At 34.7% G+C, this 17,633-nt stretch overlaps 1 protein-coding gene across 5 annotated transcripts; it reads right to left on the bottom strand.

Moving 5' to 3' along the window:
• Positions 1 to 2,625: 2,625 nt before the first annotated feature.
• LOC142621595 (THO complex subunit 6) lies at positions 2,626 to 15,644 on the bottom strand. 5 transcript variants are annotated; one of them, XM_075794888.1, is made up of 13 exons: positions 15,300 to 15,644; positions 14,385 to 14,413; positions 14,185 to 14,283; positions 12,655 to 12,731; positions 10,296 to 10,344; positions 10,114 to 10,174; positions 9,860 to 9,913; positions 9,643 to 9,723; positions 5,662 to 5,701; positions 5,348 to 5,457; positions 4,602 to 4,712; positions 4,320 to 4,436; positions 2,626 to 3,139 (listed from the first exon to the last, which is right to left on the bottom strand). In XM_075794888.1, the coding sequence occupies exons 1-13, from the start codon at positions 15,498 to 15,500 to the stop codon at positions 3,062 to 3,064; spliced, it is 1,107 nt and encodes a 368-aa protein (XP_075651003.1). In that variant the 5' UTR covers positions 15,501 to 15,644; the 3' UTR covers positions 2,626 to 3,061. The 5 variants fall into 5 exon arrangements, with proteins under 5 accessions (XP_075651003.1, XP_075651005.1, XP_075651004.1 ...); XM_075794890.1 differs by having other exon boundaries at positions 5,352 to 5,457; XM_075794889.1 differs by having other exon boundaries at positions 10,296 to 10,341; positions 15,300 to 15,616.
• Between the last annotated feature and the right edge of the window lie 1,989 nt (positions 15,645 to 17,633).

Genomic DNA, 17,633 nt, shown 5'->3' with positions numbered 1-17,633 from the left:
TGAATTGATGTCCTTTCATTGAGTCCTCCTAAATTGCATTGATTTATCCTAAGGATTTCATTTCAATTGGAATTTGGTTATTCACCATGTACGAGGATCCCCGCTAAGCATCCATGGCTGAATGGTTAAAGCACCCAACTCATAATTGGCGAATATTAGCTAGCGCAAATGTTCTGTGTTAAAGACAAGAATGTAAGTTTTTTTTTTGCTGGAATAAAAAGGGTACAGAACGACCAATTCATGGGAATAATCCAATTGTACTAGAACGAGTGAACTGACATCGAGCTCTCAAAGAGAGGGGGAGGAGGGGAAATTAGATGGACCCCAAAGAAAAGTATCAATTTATAGTTGAAGTGTAACATATACATTAGTGTGCATTTGGATAAACATACAGTTGCACCTTGGAAAAAGGCTATGCATTAAAAAGATGTGCACTCCCTTTTAGGATGAAAATAAGTCCAACCAAATAGACAAAGGCCTATAAACATCCCATATCGATTAAGTGTGCGTTTGGATACTGCTTATTTTGCTGAAAATTAAAAATAATAATAAAATTATTTTATGATTACCATTCACTTTTAAAATTACTGTTCATAAGCCTAAATGCACTGTTCATGTCCCATGAACAGTGCACCAGGTGCTAAAAAAAAAGCCAAAAATGCGCCTGCATGAAAATGTAGACGCAATCCAAACAAAGCTTAAATTGTTCAAATATTTTTAGGGTCTAAGGCTTTAAGCAATCATCAAAGGTGTTTAAGAGCATCCACATCAGTCCCTCTATTTTACACATCTATTTTTACACTAAAAACCTATTTTTTATATTTTACACATTCACTTTTACAAAACACTCACATCAGTTCATCTATTCTACCCCTCTTTTAATTAAATAATCAATTTCTTCACAATTTTTTATTATTTCTCCTAACCACCAAGATATATATATGCGCGCTCTCTCTCTTCTTTCCCATTTCTGATTTTTTCTCCATTACTCTCTCTCTCTCTCTCTCTCTCTCTCTCTCTCTCTACCCATTTCAAATCAACTATCTCTCTCTCTCTCTCGATTAACTCTCCGATCCGCTCTGATTCGAGCTCCGATCCACTATTCACCAGCTCCGAGCTCCGATCCACCAGCTCCGATCCACGATTCATCAGCTCCGAGCTCCAATCCGTTCCGATCCACCAGCTCCGATTCGAGCTTCGAGTTCCGATCCACGATCCACCAGCTCCGATCCGAGCTTCGAGTTCCAATCCACGATCCACCAGCTTCGAGCTCCAATCCACGATCCACCAGCTTCGAGCTCCGATCCGAGCTTCGAGTTCCGAACCACGATTCACCAGCTCTGAGCTCTGATCCACGATCCACCAGCTCCGAGCTCCGATCCACGATCCACCAGCCACGAGCTCCAATCCACATGGTCCGATCCACGATCCACCAGCCACGAGCTCTGATCCACTATCTATGTTTGTGTATCTTTGTTTTTTTTTTTTTTGAGCAAGTGTATCTCTGTGATGATATGTCTGTGTGTTTGTGTGTGGGTGTGTTTGTGTGTGGGTGTGTTTGTGTGCATCTGAGGAAAAAGAAGATGAGCAGTTAATTGGGTTTGTTGAGCACGGATAAGAGAGAGAAAAAAGGAGTGAACGGAAATTAATATAAAAAAAAGATAAATGAGCTACAGTAACTGTGTTACTATACACGGTTATTGTAATTCGGGGATGGATTTACATAATTTTGCATAATTTTACACCCATTGATATGGGTGTTTTTTTGTTCAAAATGTGTGAAATTGGTAGTTATTTCTATTTTAGAAGATCTTAGAGGGACTGATGTGGATGCTCTAATAAGTTGAAGCCCACTCTAAACCCAAGAAGGAGCATTCGACTAGAACTCAATCTGCGCAACTCATTTCTTTGCACCATTTTTACGTTCCCCCGAGTCAGTACGTCAACAACCTGTTTTGCATACATATTTGATATCACGAGTAGGAGAGTCTAGGCAAAACTGCTTAAGTAATGGCTGGTTTTACTCAAAAAATAAAAATAAAAATAACTAATTTTAAAGGATTTAAAGCCAAGCTTTATGTGACGTTTAGTACATGGTAATATTTTAAGATTCCCAAGAATGTTTAAAAATTCTCATGTTTGGTTACAAATCACCCCAGCAGGTGCTAAGGAAATCTGGATTCCCCTTTAAACCCCTCTTAATAGGAATGTTGATTCCCTTTAAAATATGTGAGTATCCAAATTCCCAAACTTAAAAGAAATTGTATTTTTTTAAAACTGACAATTTTAACCCTTTTTTAATTATCATTTAAATAATTAAGATAAAATATAAAACAAATCATCAATATATTTTCCCTTGTCTTTATCTTTTCCCTCCCAAAATACTATAAACAGGATAGACAACTCTGTTGATATATTATTTAACAAAATTCTATTTAAATTTCACGTGTGGAAAAAAAAAAAAGTTTGAAGGGGACTCTATTATTGTCAGATATTCACTTTTGCTGGTGTGTGTGTTACTCAACAAATTATTAATAGTTCATATTTTGTTTTTCATTATTTATTTAGAGGAATATTTTTTTTTTAAAGGACTTGGTGATTCACATTTAAATCTAATGATAGAATTGAAAAAATAAATAATTTATTTAAGATTCCTAAAAATAAATCAAACATTATTATCTCATATTCCTAAAAATCTTAAGAGATTTCCAATGAAACCAAACATAAGAATAGTTACATTCCTAGGCATCAAGGAATCACATTTTTAGGAATCTGATTGTCTGGAGTAATCTACATCTGGAGTAATGTAGATTCATCCGTACCAAGCGTCACATTACAGTTTCACCAATTCATGTGCCACTCTAATAACATACACTTCTTCAATAAATATGACACGAGATATTACATGGTTCTACGAAAAAACTGACCAGACCATTGTTTGGCAGCCCTCACAACACCTCAAAATCCAACATGGATGCTTGCCGCCCATTGACCTCTAAAATCCTTTCACAGGCTACTCACCTAATGTTTCAGGCATGCCTCTGAATCTGAACCAGATTCTTCATCGGAACGTGCAAAGGTGGCTTCCAAACTGTGAGATAACATCTACAAGACCTCCATAACCTCCAACTGCTGTAACCTGTGACAAGTGGGTTCAACAACGCGAGCATTGGGTTGAGCATTAAAACATAACCAATAAGGAGTCAAAACTATTATTTTAACATGATGAGCATAAACATAACTAATAAGGAGTCAAAACTATTCTGAAATGATGCTTTTTTCTCAAGTTAACCAAACATTAACTAGTACCAAGAAACAATGATTTTCTAATGAGAGAACAATGTTGATCTGAATCAGAAGTTCAAAAATAGCCTTTTATTTCTTCTTCTTGTTTTCATCTTTCTTTGGTTCTCGGTATCCTGTGCTTTAGTTTCATGTAACTAAGGGGAAAATTGCAGCAAATTAATGGTGAAAATTCACTGTTTCATAATTGGATATTGTGATAGGACAAAATTTAGCAATTCATAAGATTCAACCTATGCTGGCAAATAGGTGAATTTGCACACTTATTGTACGCAATGAAGAGACTCAACTCAACTCAACTAGACCATATTCTCAACTAACTGGGGCTATGACTTCTTTTGTTGCCAGATGGCCCTATCTAGGGCCATGTTCAGAGTTACCTCTAGTATTGAGCGAAAAGAGAGAATTAGACAATTTTAGTGAGATATAGCACGGCTGAACCAAGTATCATTTTGCACAGGATGTAATCTGTGGTTTATAAGCTGCATCTTTAATCAAGAGATAGGAGATGAGATGTATCATTTATCGAGAGATTTAACCCTTGTACACTCCCTGTGTACTAGGGTGTTTCATTTTTTATATCAATAAACATCTTACTTATCAAAAAAAAAAACACCATTATAAGCACTAATTTCTACTACATATGGCCCACAAAGAGAAAATGAGAACTAAAGTCTTCATCATCAATCATCAATATTAAATTACCATTTGTCCCAAAAACTTGTACTATTAGGAAATTGTGAATTCAATCGATATTCTAACACATCCCACAGGCCTAGACTCCCCTTTAATAAGTGGATTCCAACACCTAGGAATTTTTTACTTATGAAAGGGAGAGTAGACGGGTTTAACTTAGGGCCACTTGTTTAGATATATTATTAAATTATCAGTTGTCCCAAAAGCTTAAACTATTAGAATATTGTGCTTGATCATTTAACCAATATTCTAACAGTCAACAATCACACAAAATTAGAAAACAATCCATAAGGAAAAAAGGAATCGAATCCAGAACATACCCCGGACGGATGTAGGGAGACAGAGAATGCTGATGGAGGAGCACATTGTATTTGTGAAAGAATCGCCCCACTAATGTCAAAACGACACAGAAGTGGTTCTGCTCCAACAGCCAAAATCTGCGTTTTAACAAATCATAATAATAATTTCAATCACATCAATAATGGGAGCACTTCATACTATGTATTTTTTTTGGGGGGTGGGGGGAGCTGGGAACACCATGATTATGCTCATAGGCATAAATTTCCAAGTAATATCAATCACCAAAAATAATAATAACTTACTTGATTGTCATCAAATAATACATCCTGCACAGAAGCACGAGTTGAAGTCCTTGAAATGCACTCAGAAGCAGGAAGATTCCAAATGGATAAACACCGACCACTGCTACAAGCCTATGACAGTAAGAGTTGATCAATTAGGTCATACCCAAGCCAACTATAATAAGAATTATTCTTGACGCAAGATGATAACTCTCTATACCAAATGTATCTTTGTTTCATGAATTTTGCCTGTAACTCAAACATGGTCTATATTATGTGATTATTATCAATGTCACACACTTAGCAATTAAAATGAAAATCTTACAATAAAATGGTAACATGTTCTCTTATGTGACAAGTAATTTGCTAACTGAGTAGGAGAGAATATAAGCTCATAAATAGCTGAAAGAGTTTCTCCAACACCAGATGTCAAGTATCATAGACACAGTTACACAATAATCATACTGCTTTATACACCGATGACAAGCTACCTGGTACAACAATACGGGCACATTGAGTAGGAATTAGTACTAAGTTGTAACTTCCTATAAGCACCAACTATATGATGGTGCTCTATGAGTTATAATACAAAAAAAAAAAAAATATGAGTACTTTTGCTAAACTCACAAATTAGAATACCTAAGAAACAATAAAATGAAATTTTTTTTTTTTGATAAGTAAAACAACGACAGGAATATACAAAGGAAAAAAATAGAAATAAAAGAAAAAGAAAAGAGCAATCATGTCCTTTTTACATAAAGTCTTACCAACCAGCTCTCGCTTCCATCAAGAGCAATGCAACTAACGCATGAGAAACCTTTTAACTTTGTATTCTCTGCTGGATCAATTACTTGAATACACTTTCCACTCTTGCAATCTAGGTAACACCACATGTACAAGCAAATAAGCACAATCACTTCTAACTAGATTAAACGTTATAGATAATAATGGAGAGTCCAAAAAAGAATTGCACAGCAAAATATTAGAGGAAACTACAAGAAATTCAACAAAATAATTATTTTATCTGAGTAAATTTCTGCCTAAATTCTAAATTATTAAGAATAAAGAAAATCAGTTTTACCCCATATCCGTGCAGTCCCATCCTCTGAACCAGTTATGATCTGAAAAATTGACAAAAAAAAAAAAGAAAATAAGAAAAAATAGTAAGAGAAATCCTGCAGTGCATCTCTTACTCCAAATGTACTTTGCTGTATAATTTTCAACTATGACAACAGAAGTAATCAAACACGTTAAAAAGTGCCCGCTAATAAATAAGTTTAGAGAATGAAACAAACAATCGTTTCTTTTAATAGGTTATTGGTTAGATTTTTTTTTTGATAAGTAATAATTTTATTAGGAACCACAAGAGCAAGAAGTACACTGAGGGTATAGTAGATATACAAAAAACTAAATTTTGCTCAAAGTACAGTGATCAATGAACTCTAATAAGTTTGAGAATGAGAAACTTCCTGATAAAAGAAATGTTTATCAGCTGAAATCCCCTTCTAATAGACTAAACAAATATATGATTATCACAAAACCTTTATGAATAGCCAGTGACCATGATCTGTCAACTTTAGCCAGGATTGGCAATATCTCAAATACACACACACACACACACACAGAGTAAAAATACAAGTCCTTGACTATCTTGCAGTAATCAGCCTATGGAAGCCTATGGAAATAGGCATATAGAATTCTCCACTTAGGAGAAGGGGGTGGTTAGAGGGTGTTTAGATGCTACATAACTTTTTCACTTTGTTTCATCTTATAGTCCAACCCCCTCCCCTTTCCTCTTGTCAGTCCTTTTAAGTTCTTATCTTGTAACTAGCTTGCTCCCTTCACTGTTTCTTTCAAGTACTCCCTCTGTCCTATTTAGTTTGTCCTGTTTGAAAAGTCAAACTTTTTAAGGGAACATCATTTATTGTCTTGTCTAACTTTTAAAAATGTATTAGTTTCCAAAACGACCCTTAAATAAATTTATCAAAAAATTGAATTATTAAATCTGAAATTACACCCACAAAAATCTGCTCCTTATCTATGTTAGCATTTTTTAAATTACACGTACAAATTGTAATTTATCCTTTTAAATTGTAAATTTGAAAAATCTACAACTATCACAATACCAAAACTATTGGGTATTGGCTCCAAGCATTTTGGATTACTTCAAATACAAATTCTACTTTATCTTTCAATCAAATCTAAGTTAGGAATCTTATTGGTGCCAATTCTGAAATTTTTTTTAATAGTGGCAGCAAAAAAAGAATTAGTCTGGAGTACTAAGTGATTTTACAGTGGTGGCAAAAAATTTTTAATAGTGGTGGCAAATTTTTTTTAATATTGGGTATTGGCTCCCCATTATCGTTTTGCTAATTGGATCCGTGCCAAAATAAAAATACTCCCTAGATCTAAAGTATTCCTAGTCTAAATCCAATACTCCCCATTATCCTTTTGCAAATTGGTTCCATGCCAAAATAAAAATCTATCTGTTGCCCTGCCTCATCTCCTTCATCATTATCCTCTCTTCAATTCTTATCTTTCCAAACAAATCAAGATGAGTGACTTGATAGAGACAAACCTTTTACAACTCAAATCAAAGAAAATTTTTACCAATGCAGAGCCTCAAGCAATATTTGAAACATTGCTTAAACAAAGCAACAATGGAAAGTTGAAAAAAGGTTGCATAAGTGACCTTGCCACTAGACTATCTGTCAACCCCAAAACAATTAGAAGAATTTGGAAAAGAGGAAGAGCCTCCCAAGATGAGAATTCCGTTGCTAATGTGTCTTCAAAGTATGCTGGGCGAAAAAAAGTACAAATTGATTTCAACAAGATTTTAGAAATTCCTTTTCGTCGTCGTACCAATATTCGATCGTTGGCTAATGCTTTGAATGTTGCTAAATCAACACTACATAGGCTGATTAAAGAAGGTTCTATCAGGCCACACTCAAATGCTTTGAAGCCATATCTGACTCTGGAGAACAAGAAAGCAAGACTTCGATTTTGCTTATCCATGCTTGAGCCTAGTAGTTTCAACAACAATCCAACTTTTAAAGGTATGTTCAATTATGTTCATATTGATGAAAAGTGGTTTTACATGTCCAAAGAATCAGAAAAATATTATCTTCTCCCCCAAGAACAAGAGCCTTTAGGTTCATGCAAAAGCAAACGTTTCATTACCAAAGTAATGGTTCTTGCGGCAGTAGCTCGACCAAGATTTGATTCATCTCGCAATCAACAATTTGATGGAAAAATTGGAATTTTTCCATTCACATTCAAGGAACCCGCCAAACGATCTAGTAAGAATCGTGTTGCTGGTACATTAGAGACAAAGCCAATATTGTCAGTGACCAAAGATGTAATGAGATCCTGCTTGATTCAAAAAGTTCTTCCTGCAATTCGAGCTAAATGGCTGCGTGATACGGAGGATATCCTATTTATTCAACAAGACAATGCTAGACCTCACATTGACCCTTTCTTGAAGCTACATCTAGTGATGGATTCAATATACATTTGTCCTATCAACCACCTAATAGTCCTGACATGAATGTCTTAGATCTTGGATTTTTTAGAGCCATTCAATCACTACAGCAGCAAGAAGCACTTTCAACTGTTGATGAGTTAGTCAATGCAATAGAAAAAGCTTTTAATGAATTGCCACCTCAAAGTCTTAATCATGTTTTCTTAAGTTTACAACAATGCATGATTGAAGTAATCAAAGACTTTGGGGGGAATAATTATAAGTTGCCGCATATGGGAAAAGAAAAATTGGAGAAGCAAGGTCCTCTTCCTCTTCAACTTGAATGTGATCGTGATATCATTGAGAGAGCTTTTCTTTATCTACAGTAGATGGTGTTAATTCAAGTTGAAGAAAAGTTTTTTTTTTTTTGGATATTTGTTGAATCCTTAAATTTTCAGTGAGGTGTTTTGTAGTTTTATCTTTGTTGGATTGTTCAGTTTGTTTGTTTTTTTTTTTTTGGGGGTTTCATGAGAGAATGGCGTGTAAGGCCACATTATTAGAAGGATCCATTGCACATGGACATTCATGAGAGAATGGCATGTAAGGCCACATTAGAAAGATTTTTTTTTTTTTTTTTAAAGAGAGAGAATGGCGTTTAAGATGCCAAGTCAATTTTTTAAATATTTGTTGATTTTCTTTTCAAATGTAGTTTTGAAAATTAAATAGGGGTATAATAGGAACATTAGTAAATTATCGACTTTTATTATTAAAAACAGGACAATATTTTGGGATATCTCAAAATGGAATAGAGGACAAACTAAATGGGACGGAAGGAATAATTTTTATCTATTTATAGGTAACAAAGTTTTAATGAAAAAAGACTACTTCATGTATAAAGGACATGGACACAAAGCAGTCTAAAGAATTATAACAAAAAAGTTATATACAAAAAGGAAAAGACTCAATAAACAACACAATGGAATTACTATATGTAAAATCCCATGCACAAGACTACTCATATAAGGAACTAGTGAAAGTTGCCAACAACTAACTCCCTGTGCTTTCCACATCTTCAAAAGTGTGCTGATTTTGTCCCCTTCATATAGTCCACATCAAACACGAAAAGAAATTCCAAACATCTAACGAATGCTTTCCAACCCAATTTATCCATCCACCCATCAGATCAAGGACCTTTTCCAATAACACCCACTGAATCCCAAAGGATCTAAAAACAATCTCCACAGTTCAAATGCAACACTGCTATGTATCAAATGATAGTCCACCGTCTCTCTCACTACAACAGCACATGCAACACCAACTCATAATAGATATATGCTACAGTGACAGGGCAAAACCTATTTTCTAATCTTTCCTCCCTTTCAATCTTCTCTCTCTCTCTCTCTCTCTCTCTCTCTCTCTCTCTCTCTCGTCTAACCCTGATATTTCAAAGATTACAACTCAACACTTACAAAGTAGGAAACCAGTTAACATGTGTAAGTATTACAAGATTACAAAGGAGCCTCCATATCAATTGACAGAATCCAGGACAAGTTAATTAAAGATGGAGAACCATCACGATCAAGAAAAAGAAAGAAAAGGCACCTGGTTGGCAGAGTTTCGGGCAACTATACAATGCAAGTAGTCTGAATGCCCCTTAAATACTACTTTGAGTTTACCTGTTTCCTGAAATACCAATCACAATCATGCATTCATGCTGAAATCAGACCATCTAGGAAAATAAATCAAGAACATTCTAAATCATCTATAAGTCCATGACGAAACTCAATAATTGATATATTCACCTTGGACAAATACATACCACATCCCAGCAATACGCACAAGAATCTCCAGAAGCTGAAAAAATAGATCCTCCCTACAACAGAACAACAACAACAACAAAACCTTAGTCCCAAATTTTTTGGGGTTGGCTATGGATCCCCCCTACAGCAGAAGATGCTATATAAACACTTATCAAAAAAAGAAGATGCTATATAAACACAAACACCTTCATAGATAGATATATATTCTATGGGAAAGGTTATATATAACACAAGAAGAGAAGAGGTCACAAACCTGTATGTTAACAGCAATGGCATTATTTTCAGGAATTGGAGAAAGAGAACCCCAAGGACCTCTAGAAGACAACAGTAACACATGAAATGAAAAATGGGTAGGTAGTTCAGGAAGAGAAAACCAAAGGAAGAAGTTATAGGGTATAATGGATAAAATTGACATAGACAACCAGAGTTACATACTTATGTTGGGGATTCACCAGGTCAAGTACTGGCTTCATTTGCTTCCCTGCTGAGAGAGAGAATAAATCATATCCATAAACCATATTCGTTTAGATAAACAAAAGCAATATATCTAAATTAGTGAATAAGAACACTTGAAGCAAAAATCAAGCATGTCACATAACTAGGAAGCAAAAAATTATTTTAAGAAAAATGCAAGCACAGTAAAAATGAAACTCTAAAGATGATACAGCGCTTAAGGGACTTAATGTGAATCATATTCTAAGCTATGTAACCAAAGTGGACAAAATGCATCACTGCATTTGCATATCGTCACAGTCCTAAAATATCTTCCAAGAAGCATATACAGACTAGAAGCAACCTAACAAATTATTAATTTTACAACCCCTTCAAATAGATAGGTTAGATAGGTTGAAAGTTTACTCTAGTTCTATTGGGACCAAAATTAAAGCCCCTGAATTAGATACCTGTCCATAAATGAAATGCACTGGCCCTAGGGGGAAAAAATGGCTTCGAATTCTTTGAAAAACTTATTAAATATTTTGACACTTCTAGAGGGACTGAAGTTTATGACCTTTCTATTTTTTTGTTAAATGTTTGGACTTTGGACTTTGGACTTAAACTTCTAATAATTTAGACTAAGTTCCTAAATACTGGTTTTCATACAAATAGTGCCTAACTATTCTAAATTAAATAAAAAAAATGCAAAAAAAAAAGTACAAATATAAAGAGAAATTTATTCATTTTTAATTTTATGGAATTAATTAATATTTTAAAATAATTGATTCCATAATTATTTCTTAGTGAAAATAAAATTTAAAAATATATACATAATGTTAAATTTTTGTTTTGCAAAAAAAATTATATATTTGAAGCATGTTTAGCTCTAGTATAAAATTGATTCTAAACATGTAAAAATTGATTGAATTATTTTAACAAAGCATAACTTTGTGGACATCAAATACTAGAAGTCTAGAACCAATTGCTTCTATTTTTAGTTGCTATATGATAATTTGCCTTTGCCAACGGGTGAAGACCAAGCCTGTAGATGCCAAACAGAAAAGGCATATTTGAGGTTTGATTGCTGTATAGTACCTTAGGGATTCCCCAAGTTTTCCCTTCCCTTGGAAGAATATGTGGATGACCAAGGTCCCATGAAATGTTTCATTATTTCTTTGAGCTGCTGTCTTTAGGGAAAATCGTCACAACTGACAACCTTTGAAAAAGGCATTTGTTGATAGTTGATTGGTGTTGTACGTATAAGCATGGAATTTATTTTTCACCTACTATTTTATTGTTCTTTTGCAAAAGACATATGATCATCTGTATTTGCATTGTTTGGGCTAGTCTAGGTGATGCCCAAATCTGTGCTTGATCATTTGGAGTGTTGCCACAAGGAGGATTCCATCGACACTGAGTAGCTAATGTGTGGCAAGCAATGCCTCTTTGCGTCATATGGAATTTGTGATATAAAAGAAACAAAATGATCTTTGATGGAGTTGAACATCCAATCCTAAGATGCACGGATACTCCATTTTTGTTCACGTACCCATATCCTATACATATCATACTGGATAACTCTAAGATACGTATCAGTATTCCTTTCTATTTTTTTAAATGCAATACATCCAAAATATGCCTGTGATATGGCTTGGATACTGTTGTAACCCAATCCTCAATAGTGAGAAATAAATTGTAAGAATTTATATATATTGGTTGGTTTCAATGTTGAACACTTATCTAGTTATCTTTTATTTACTCTTTTGGATCTTGATTTGTATTCTAAACATCATTTAATGACCATGGATTCACTTTAATATCCATTATTGCTGTTAAATTGATATATGCTTAACAATATATGAAAATAAATGCTTAAAAATATATAAATAATTATATTTAATAAGTAATAAATACACGTATTTCCAATGTATCGTACCCTAGGTTTTTCAAGAAATGTTGTATCCCCGTACCCTTACAAGTGCATCTTAGATCCTACCTTTGCAATCAAAGAGCACATTTTGCAATCCTTGTACAATTTACAATTGGATGTATCCCTAGGGCAGCAATCCTTCAATGTCAAGTTGTTGATTTCTCAATTTCTCTCTCTGTGATTTGTATTCTTTGAAATGGGATTATACACACCTTTGTGTTAGTCTCTTTTCCTCTTTCAATATAAGTTTTACTTATTAAAAAAAAAAAAAAGACATTATTTTATCAATCCATTTTCCAGGTGCATTGAGTAAAACTACCAGAAATGACAGCATAGTAGTTACACGTGCTAATAGGCACAATACCAACTTCATGCTTTACTACATGACATGCTAGTTCTAAAAACCAGTAGCATAATTCAGCATATTACCTTGCAATGTAATGGGCACATCTGAATTTGTAAAATCCTTCCACCTCCATCCTCGAATCCGACCATCATCACCACAACTACATGAAAAAACTTATATAATCAGATATTTTAACACCATAACAATGCTTTATTTTCATTTAGATCAGCCAACATGTAACAATTATTAGACGTGCGCTCTATGCATGAGTATTATATTACTAGGGTTCAAGTGATAGCCCAATGATAATGGCATCCTTTTGTTAATATAAATTTTTTAGCATTGCTCTTCTTATGGTTTGCTTTAAGATTTTTGGTCAAACAACTTGTCCTTGACGTTTTTGTATTCTGTACTTGTTTCTTTCTTTATAATTTATTCCCTAGCTGGTGCATCATAAATTGAGCCGTGAGAAATAATTCATAAAAAAATGTATTCCTTAGCTGGAATTAAGACAAAAATCATGACAACGTATAGTTGCTTCATTTTAGCTTATTCTTTGAATTTAGGAGTAAAATAGCTGAATTGAGCATTGAGCTCTTTAATTTCATATTGGTTAAGCTTTTATCAAGTTTGAACTCCATCCAAGCTCTTGTTTACCTTGTCTTTGGAAGGTCTAGGTGATCTTGAGCTTAAACACAATGGGATTGTTTGATAGCCTTGGCCAACATGCATATATAAGTATTTGACGTCCAATAACTGATGATTAGATTCTCAAAGCTTTTGTATGTTCTATTCAACCTCGCTACCTCACTTTTCTATTACTGTTTTTTTTCTTCATGTGTGTTTTATGGGTAATTTATAAAGAAACAATATTGCTTCAGTGGTGAGACACCTACCTCATATGAAGTGAATTGAGATTGATGTTTTCAAGCAAAAATGTTTAAATAGTGGACAATTACCCTCAATCTTGAGCTTGGCTTGATTAGGCTAGTTGTGTGAACTTGCTAAGGAACTTTGACTTAACTAATCTCCACTCAAGCTTGGGCTTGGCTGGATTAGGCTAGTGGTGTGAACTTTCTAAGGAACTTTGCATAGGAGGAGCATGCTTGTTTGTAAGCCCTCCAACAATTTAGTGATTTCTTGGGTTCTTTATACCCATATCTATTCTACCTCTCAATTGATTATATTTTTAGTACAAGATCTATAATCTCACATCTGAAATATATTTAGATACAAGTAGATAATAATACTCCTGCATTTTTTTTTTTTGGAGATATGTAAATAGTGGGGGAGGGGCGGGGGGAAGTGGGGTTCAAACGAGTTAGCCATGCCACTCTGATGCACATCTCAAGAAAACAAAATGATGTTATCGTTTTTTATCCCAAAAAAAAGGAAAGCAAAATGATGGTAGAGCCAGTAACATGGTAATTCAACATAGATTGATAAAACAATTTGTAATCCATGTAATTACCAAATATTTTTGGTTAAGATAATACAAATTTTAACAAAAGAAAAGTATTTCCCTCAATGTGTGCCGTGTTATGTGTGAGTGCATGTAGAGAGAGAGAGAGAGAGAGAGAGAGAGAGAGAGAGAGATTAGAACCAAACCAAACCTTAGTAACAAGGCATCTTCACCGTCACCATAGAATTTGATATCATAAGCAGGTCCATCATGCCCTTGAACAAAGTAATCGGGTTCAGCCACTAACAAGCTACACAAATTCCACATGTAAAAAGCAAATGCACCTAGTCAGCTAGAATCAACCTGAGATTTAAAATTTTAACCAACAATAAATAAGCAATGCATACTTACTGTTGTGCCTTTGTATTCCTAAAACTTTGCTGCAATCAAACAACAACAACAAACAGACAAAATAGATAAATTTTTTTGAACTATTTGAATTAGTAGAAAACCAAGACTTAAAAATGATTGAATAACACTACAGCAGCAACAACAAAAAAAAAGAAAAAAAGAGGAGGTTAATGGTCTTATTCAAAGAACATATTTCAAGCACCACATCTGCATCACGTGGGAGACTCCATCAATTGGGACAGAAAAACATGACAATTTCATTTCATCTCAAACCACGAAGATATTGTATGCACTGTTCGTTTCGGTAGAGAAAACATTTACTGGTATTTGGTACAAGGGGGAACACAATTCAAGAGATAATGTTTTTTGGGGTCAATGAAAAACAAACCCAAAAGAGCGCAAAACGTCTTCCAAAACCTTACATACTCAACAGACCACCATTCCACCACAAATAATTCCACATCCCAAAAAGAAAGTCCCCCAATGGTAACTCCATTGTAACTTCTCTCTCTTCAAACCACCCCCCCCCCCCCTTCCTGCTCCTTACTCTCAAATTAAATGCTTTTTCCCTCTTAATTTTTCACACACATTTCAGATTTAATGCCTGTTTTCCCAATTGAGACTTTCAAAAAAAAAAACTTAGTTAAGGTCTATTTACATATAATTACTTGAAATATAAAGAAATATTAATAATTCTTTGTGCAGACCAAACAACAAAAAATGTGTTCTTACTAATTTTCAGAGTTGCATGCAGAAATAGAATCATTTTCCAGAAAACGTTTTCGGTCAAAACAAACAAAGTCGGTGAGGGAAAAAAGGAAAATAAAAGGTCGATTAAATCGATGCAAAATTTGATTGAATGCGAGAGAAATGAGGAGACACACAAAAAAAAAAAAAAAAAAAAAGGGAGCTCACGAGCTTGGAGATGCAGGAGGAGATGGAGTAGGAGGCGATCGATCCATCACTGGAGGCGGCAACAATGGTTTCCGGGTTAGGGTTAGGGTTTAGGGAAGGTGCCCAAACGGTCCTGAAAACAGTTCGAGTTTGAATCTCCCTCTCCTTCAGTATGCTTTCTCTGTACGCATCTTCGTCCCAGTTCCTCGCGTCTCCACACATTGCGGTTTCGTTGTACTAGTTACTGGTTGGACTTCGACTTCGACTTCGACTCTGCTGCTTCACTTCTTTTGTATTTGTATTTTGTGCTGACAGAGAATTGTAGCGGATCCTTGAGCTTCAGCGGAACAATCAAATAAAACGTTTCTTTTTTTTTACTCTTTTTTGAGGGGAAAAAAAACGTCTAGGAAATTAGGCTTATGCTAAAATTTTTACTGAAAATTAATTAGCTTGAATAAAATTAATCTTTCTATAGTGAGATATTTTTTGGTAATAAAAAAGGAAAAGAGATGCATTTATTAGCACACATCACTTGTGTGTAATAACTAATATGTGATAACTCAATTTCATAAATAAATAAATAAAAAAATGTGAAAACTCAATGAGCAAGCTTAAAAGTAAAAAAATTTATTCACACAAAAAAAAAAGCAAAAAAATTTGTGAGAGAAAGGTGAAATATGTGACCATACGAAACTAGCATATCTAGTGAACATAAAATTTCAAGTTGTCAACTTATATTGTTACATTATACTCCAAATAGATCCTTACACATACTTCCCTTAACTACAATAGTGGCGGCGTCAGGATTTTAACAAGGAATAGCAAGATCAAAAGACTAGATTAAAAGTAAAATTAATTCAAAAAATTAATTAATTTTAATATTAAAATATATAATAAAAAATTGTATCCAAAATACATGATGATGCATAGAAAATCAGTAGATTGAATGCTATGGGCTTCAATGGGCTTGAGGTTGTCTAGAAGGCCTGAAAAGAAATAAACATAAGATCAAAGGTGACCGGAGTAAACCGGCCAAGAACCCTCCGATACTTAAGTTAGTTTTTCTCTCTAGAACTCAAGAATCCCAACTTTAAGAAGTCGTGAAAACTTATCTTCATTTGACAAGGATGAGTCCTTTTATAGTGAGCGTTGGAGCGGTTACTTGTTTAGTAACTTCCTCCGCGTGGAGGGAAGTTGGAAGGTTTAGATTTAACTTCCACAACTGCTATAGAAGTTAGAAGGTTCAGTCTTATCTTCTACAACTGTTATAGAAGTTAGAAGGCTCAGACTTATTTTCTACAACTGCTATTAGAAGTTAAAAACTCAGTGGGAAGTTATAATTTGTAATAGTAGAACATGGTCCGGATTATAAGCTTTTGGATATGAACTTATTCTGAAATTTTCTAAGTGTTGAGGGATCGTCCATCAGGTGCTTCCCTGATGGACGACCTTCATACCCACAGACGACCTCCTGACGATGGACGACCTTCTTATGCTAGGTTAACATTTTTAGCTCTGGACGACTTTATGAAAGAACTGGAGATAGTCCGCTTTTTAGTTCTCCATCAGTTGCCCCCTTTGTCCAAGGGTAGTCCAGAACACCGTAGTATAATTGTTGGTTTTTGACACGTGTCAATCATTTTAATGGTCAATAGTTGCACCAAGTGTTGTCTTTACCCTAGTTGAATTTTATTGTTCCAGATTGTGCCACGTGTTATAATCTCATTGGTTGACTTGTTGCATCGATTCATCTTTTCGAGAAAAATGCCACATGTCAGCTTCTGGTTGGTCCACGTCGCTTCGTTGACTTCACCTCTGGGCCCTATAAATACGTGTTTTCTGTCTCTTACCCTTCACTTTTTTGATAGTCTCTTTTCTACCATCTTGTCCAAGAGCCTCATTTAGTCCTCGTCTTTTAGTCTCGTCAGGTACTTCCTTCCCTTCATCCTTAGGCTTTTGTCTTATTCATTCTTCCAATTATGTCTGCGTCTAGTAGTAGTCTAAAAAGAGAGAGACGAGTACCAGGACATGTCCCCTGGAAGTGGTGGTAGTAGTTATGAGAGTAGTAGTGAGGGTAATACGAGTAACAGTAGTGACAATAGTTCGCTATACGAGCATTATTTGTCTGGGATTCCTAGTTTTCCTTTAAAGGACTTCCAAGAAATGCAACGTAGGATGGCTTTTGGGGCTAAGGCTAGCTCGTCTAGAAGGTCACCTAGCCCTCCTCAAGACAAAAAGGAGGAAGAAACATAATTTATAGTTGTGCTCCTGAGGTGGCATCTACTCTGGACGCGACCAAGTTTAAAACTCTTATAGGTAGATATCAAATTCCTAGTGAGTTGAGACCTCGTCTAC

The sequence above is a fragment of the Castanea sativa genome, chromosome 1, assembly GCF_040712315.1.
Source record: "Castanea sativa cultivar Marrone di Chiusa Pesio chromosome 1, ASM4071231v1".
In the NCBI taxonomy this organism is placed as follows: Eukaryota; Viridiplantae; Streptophyta; class Magnoliopsida; order Fagales; family Fagaceae; genus Castanea; species Castanea sativa.
This window is presented reverse-complemented; position numbering and strand designations above follow the sequence as displayed.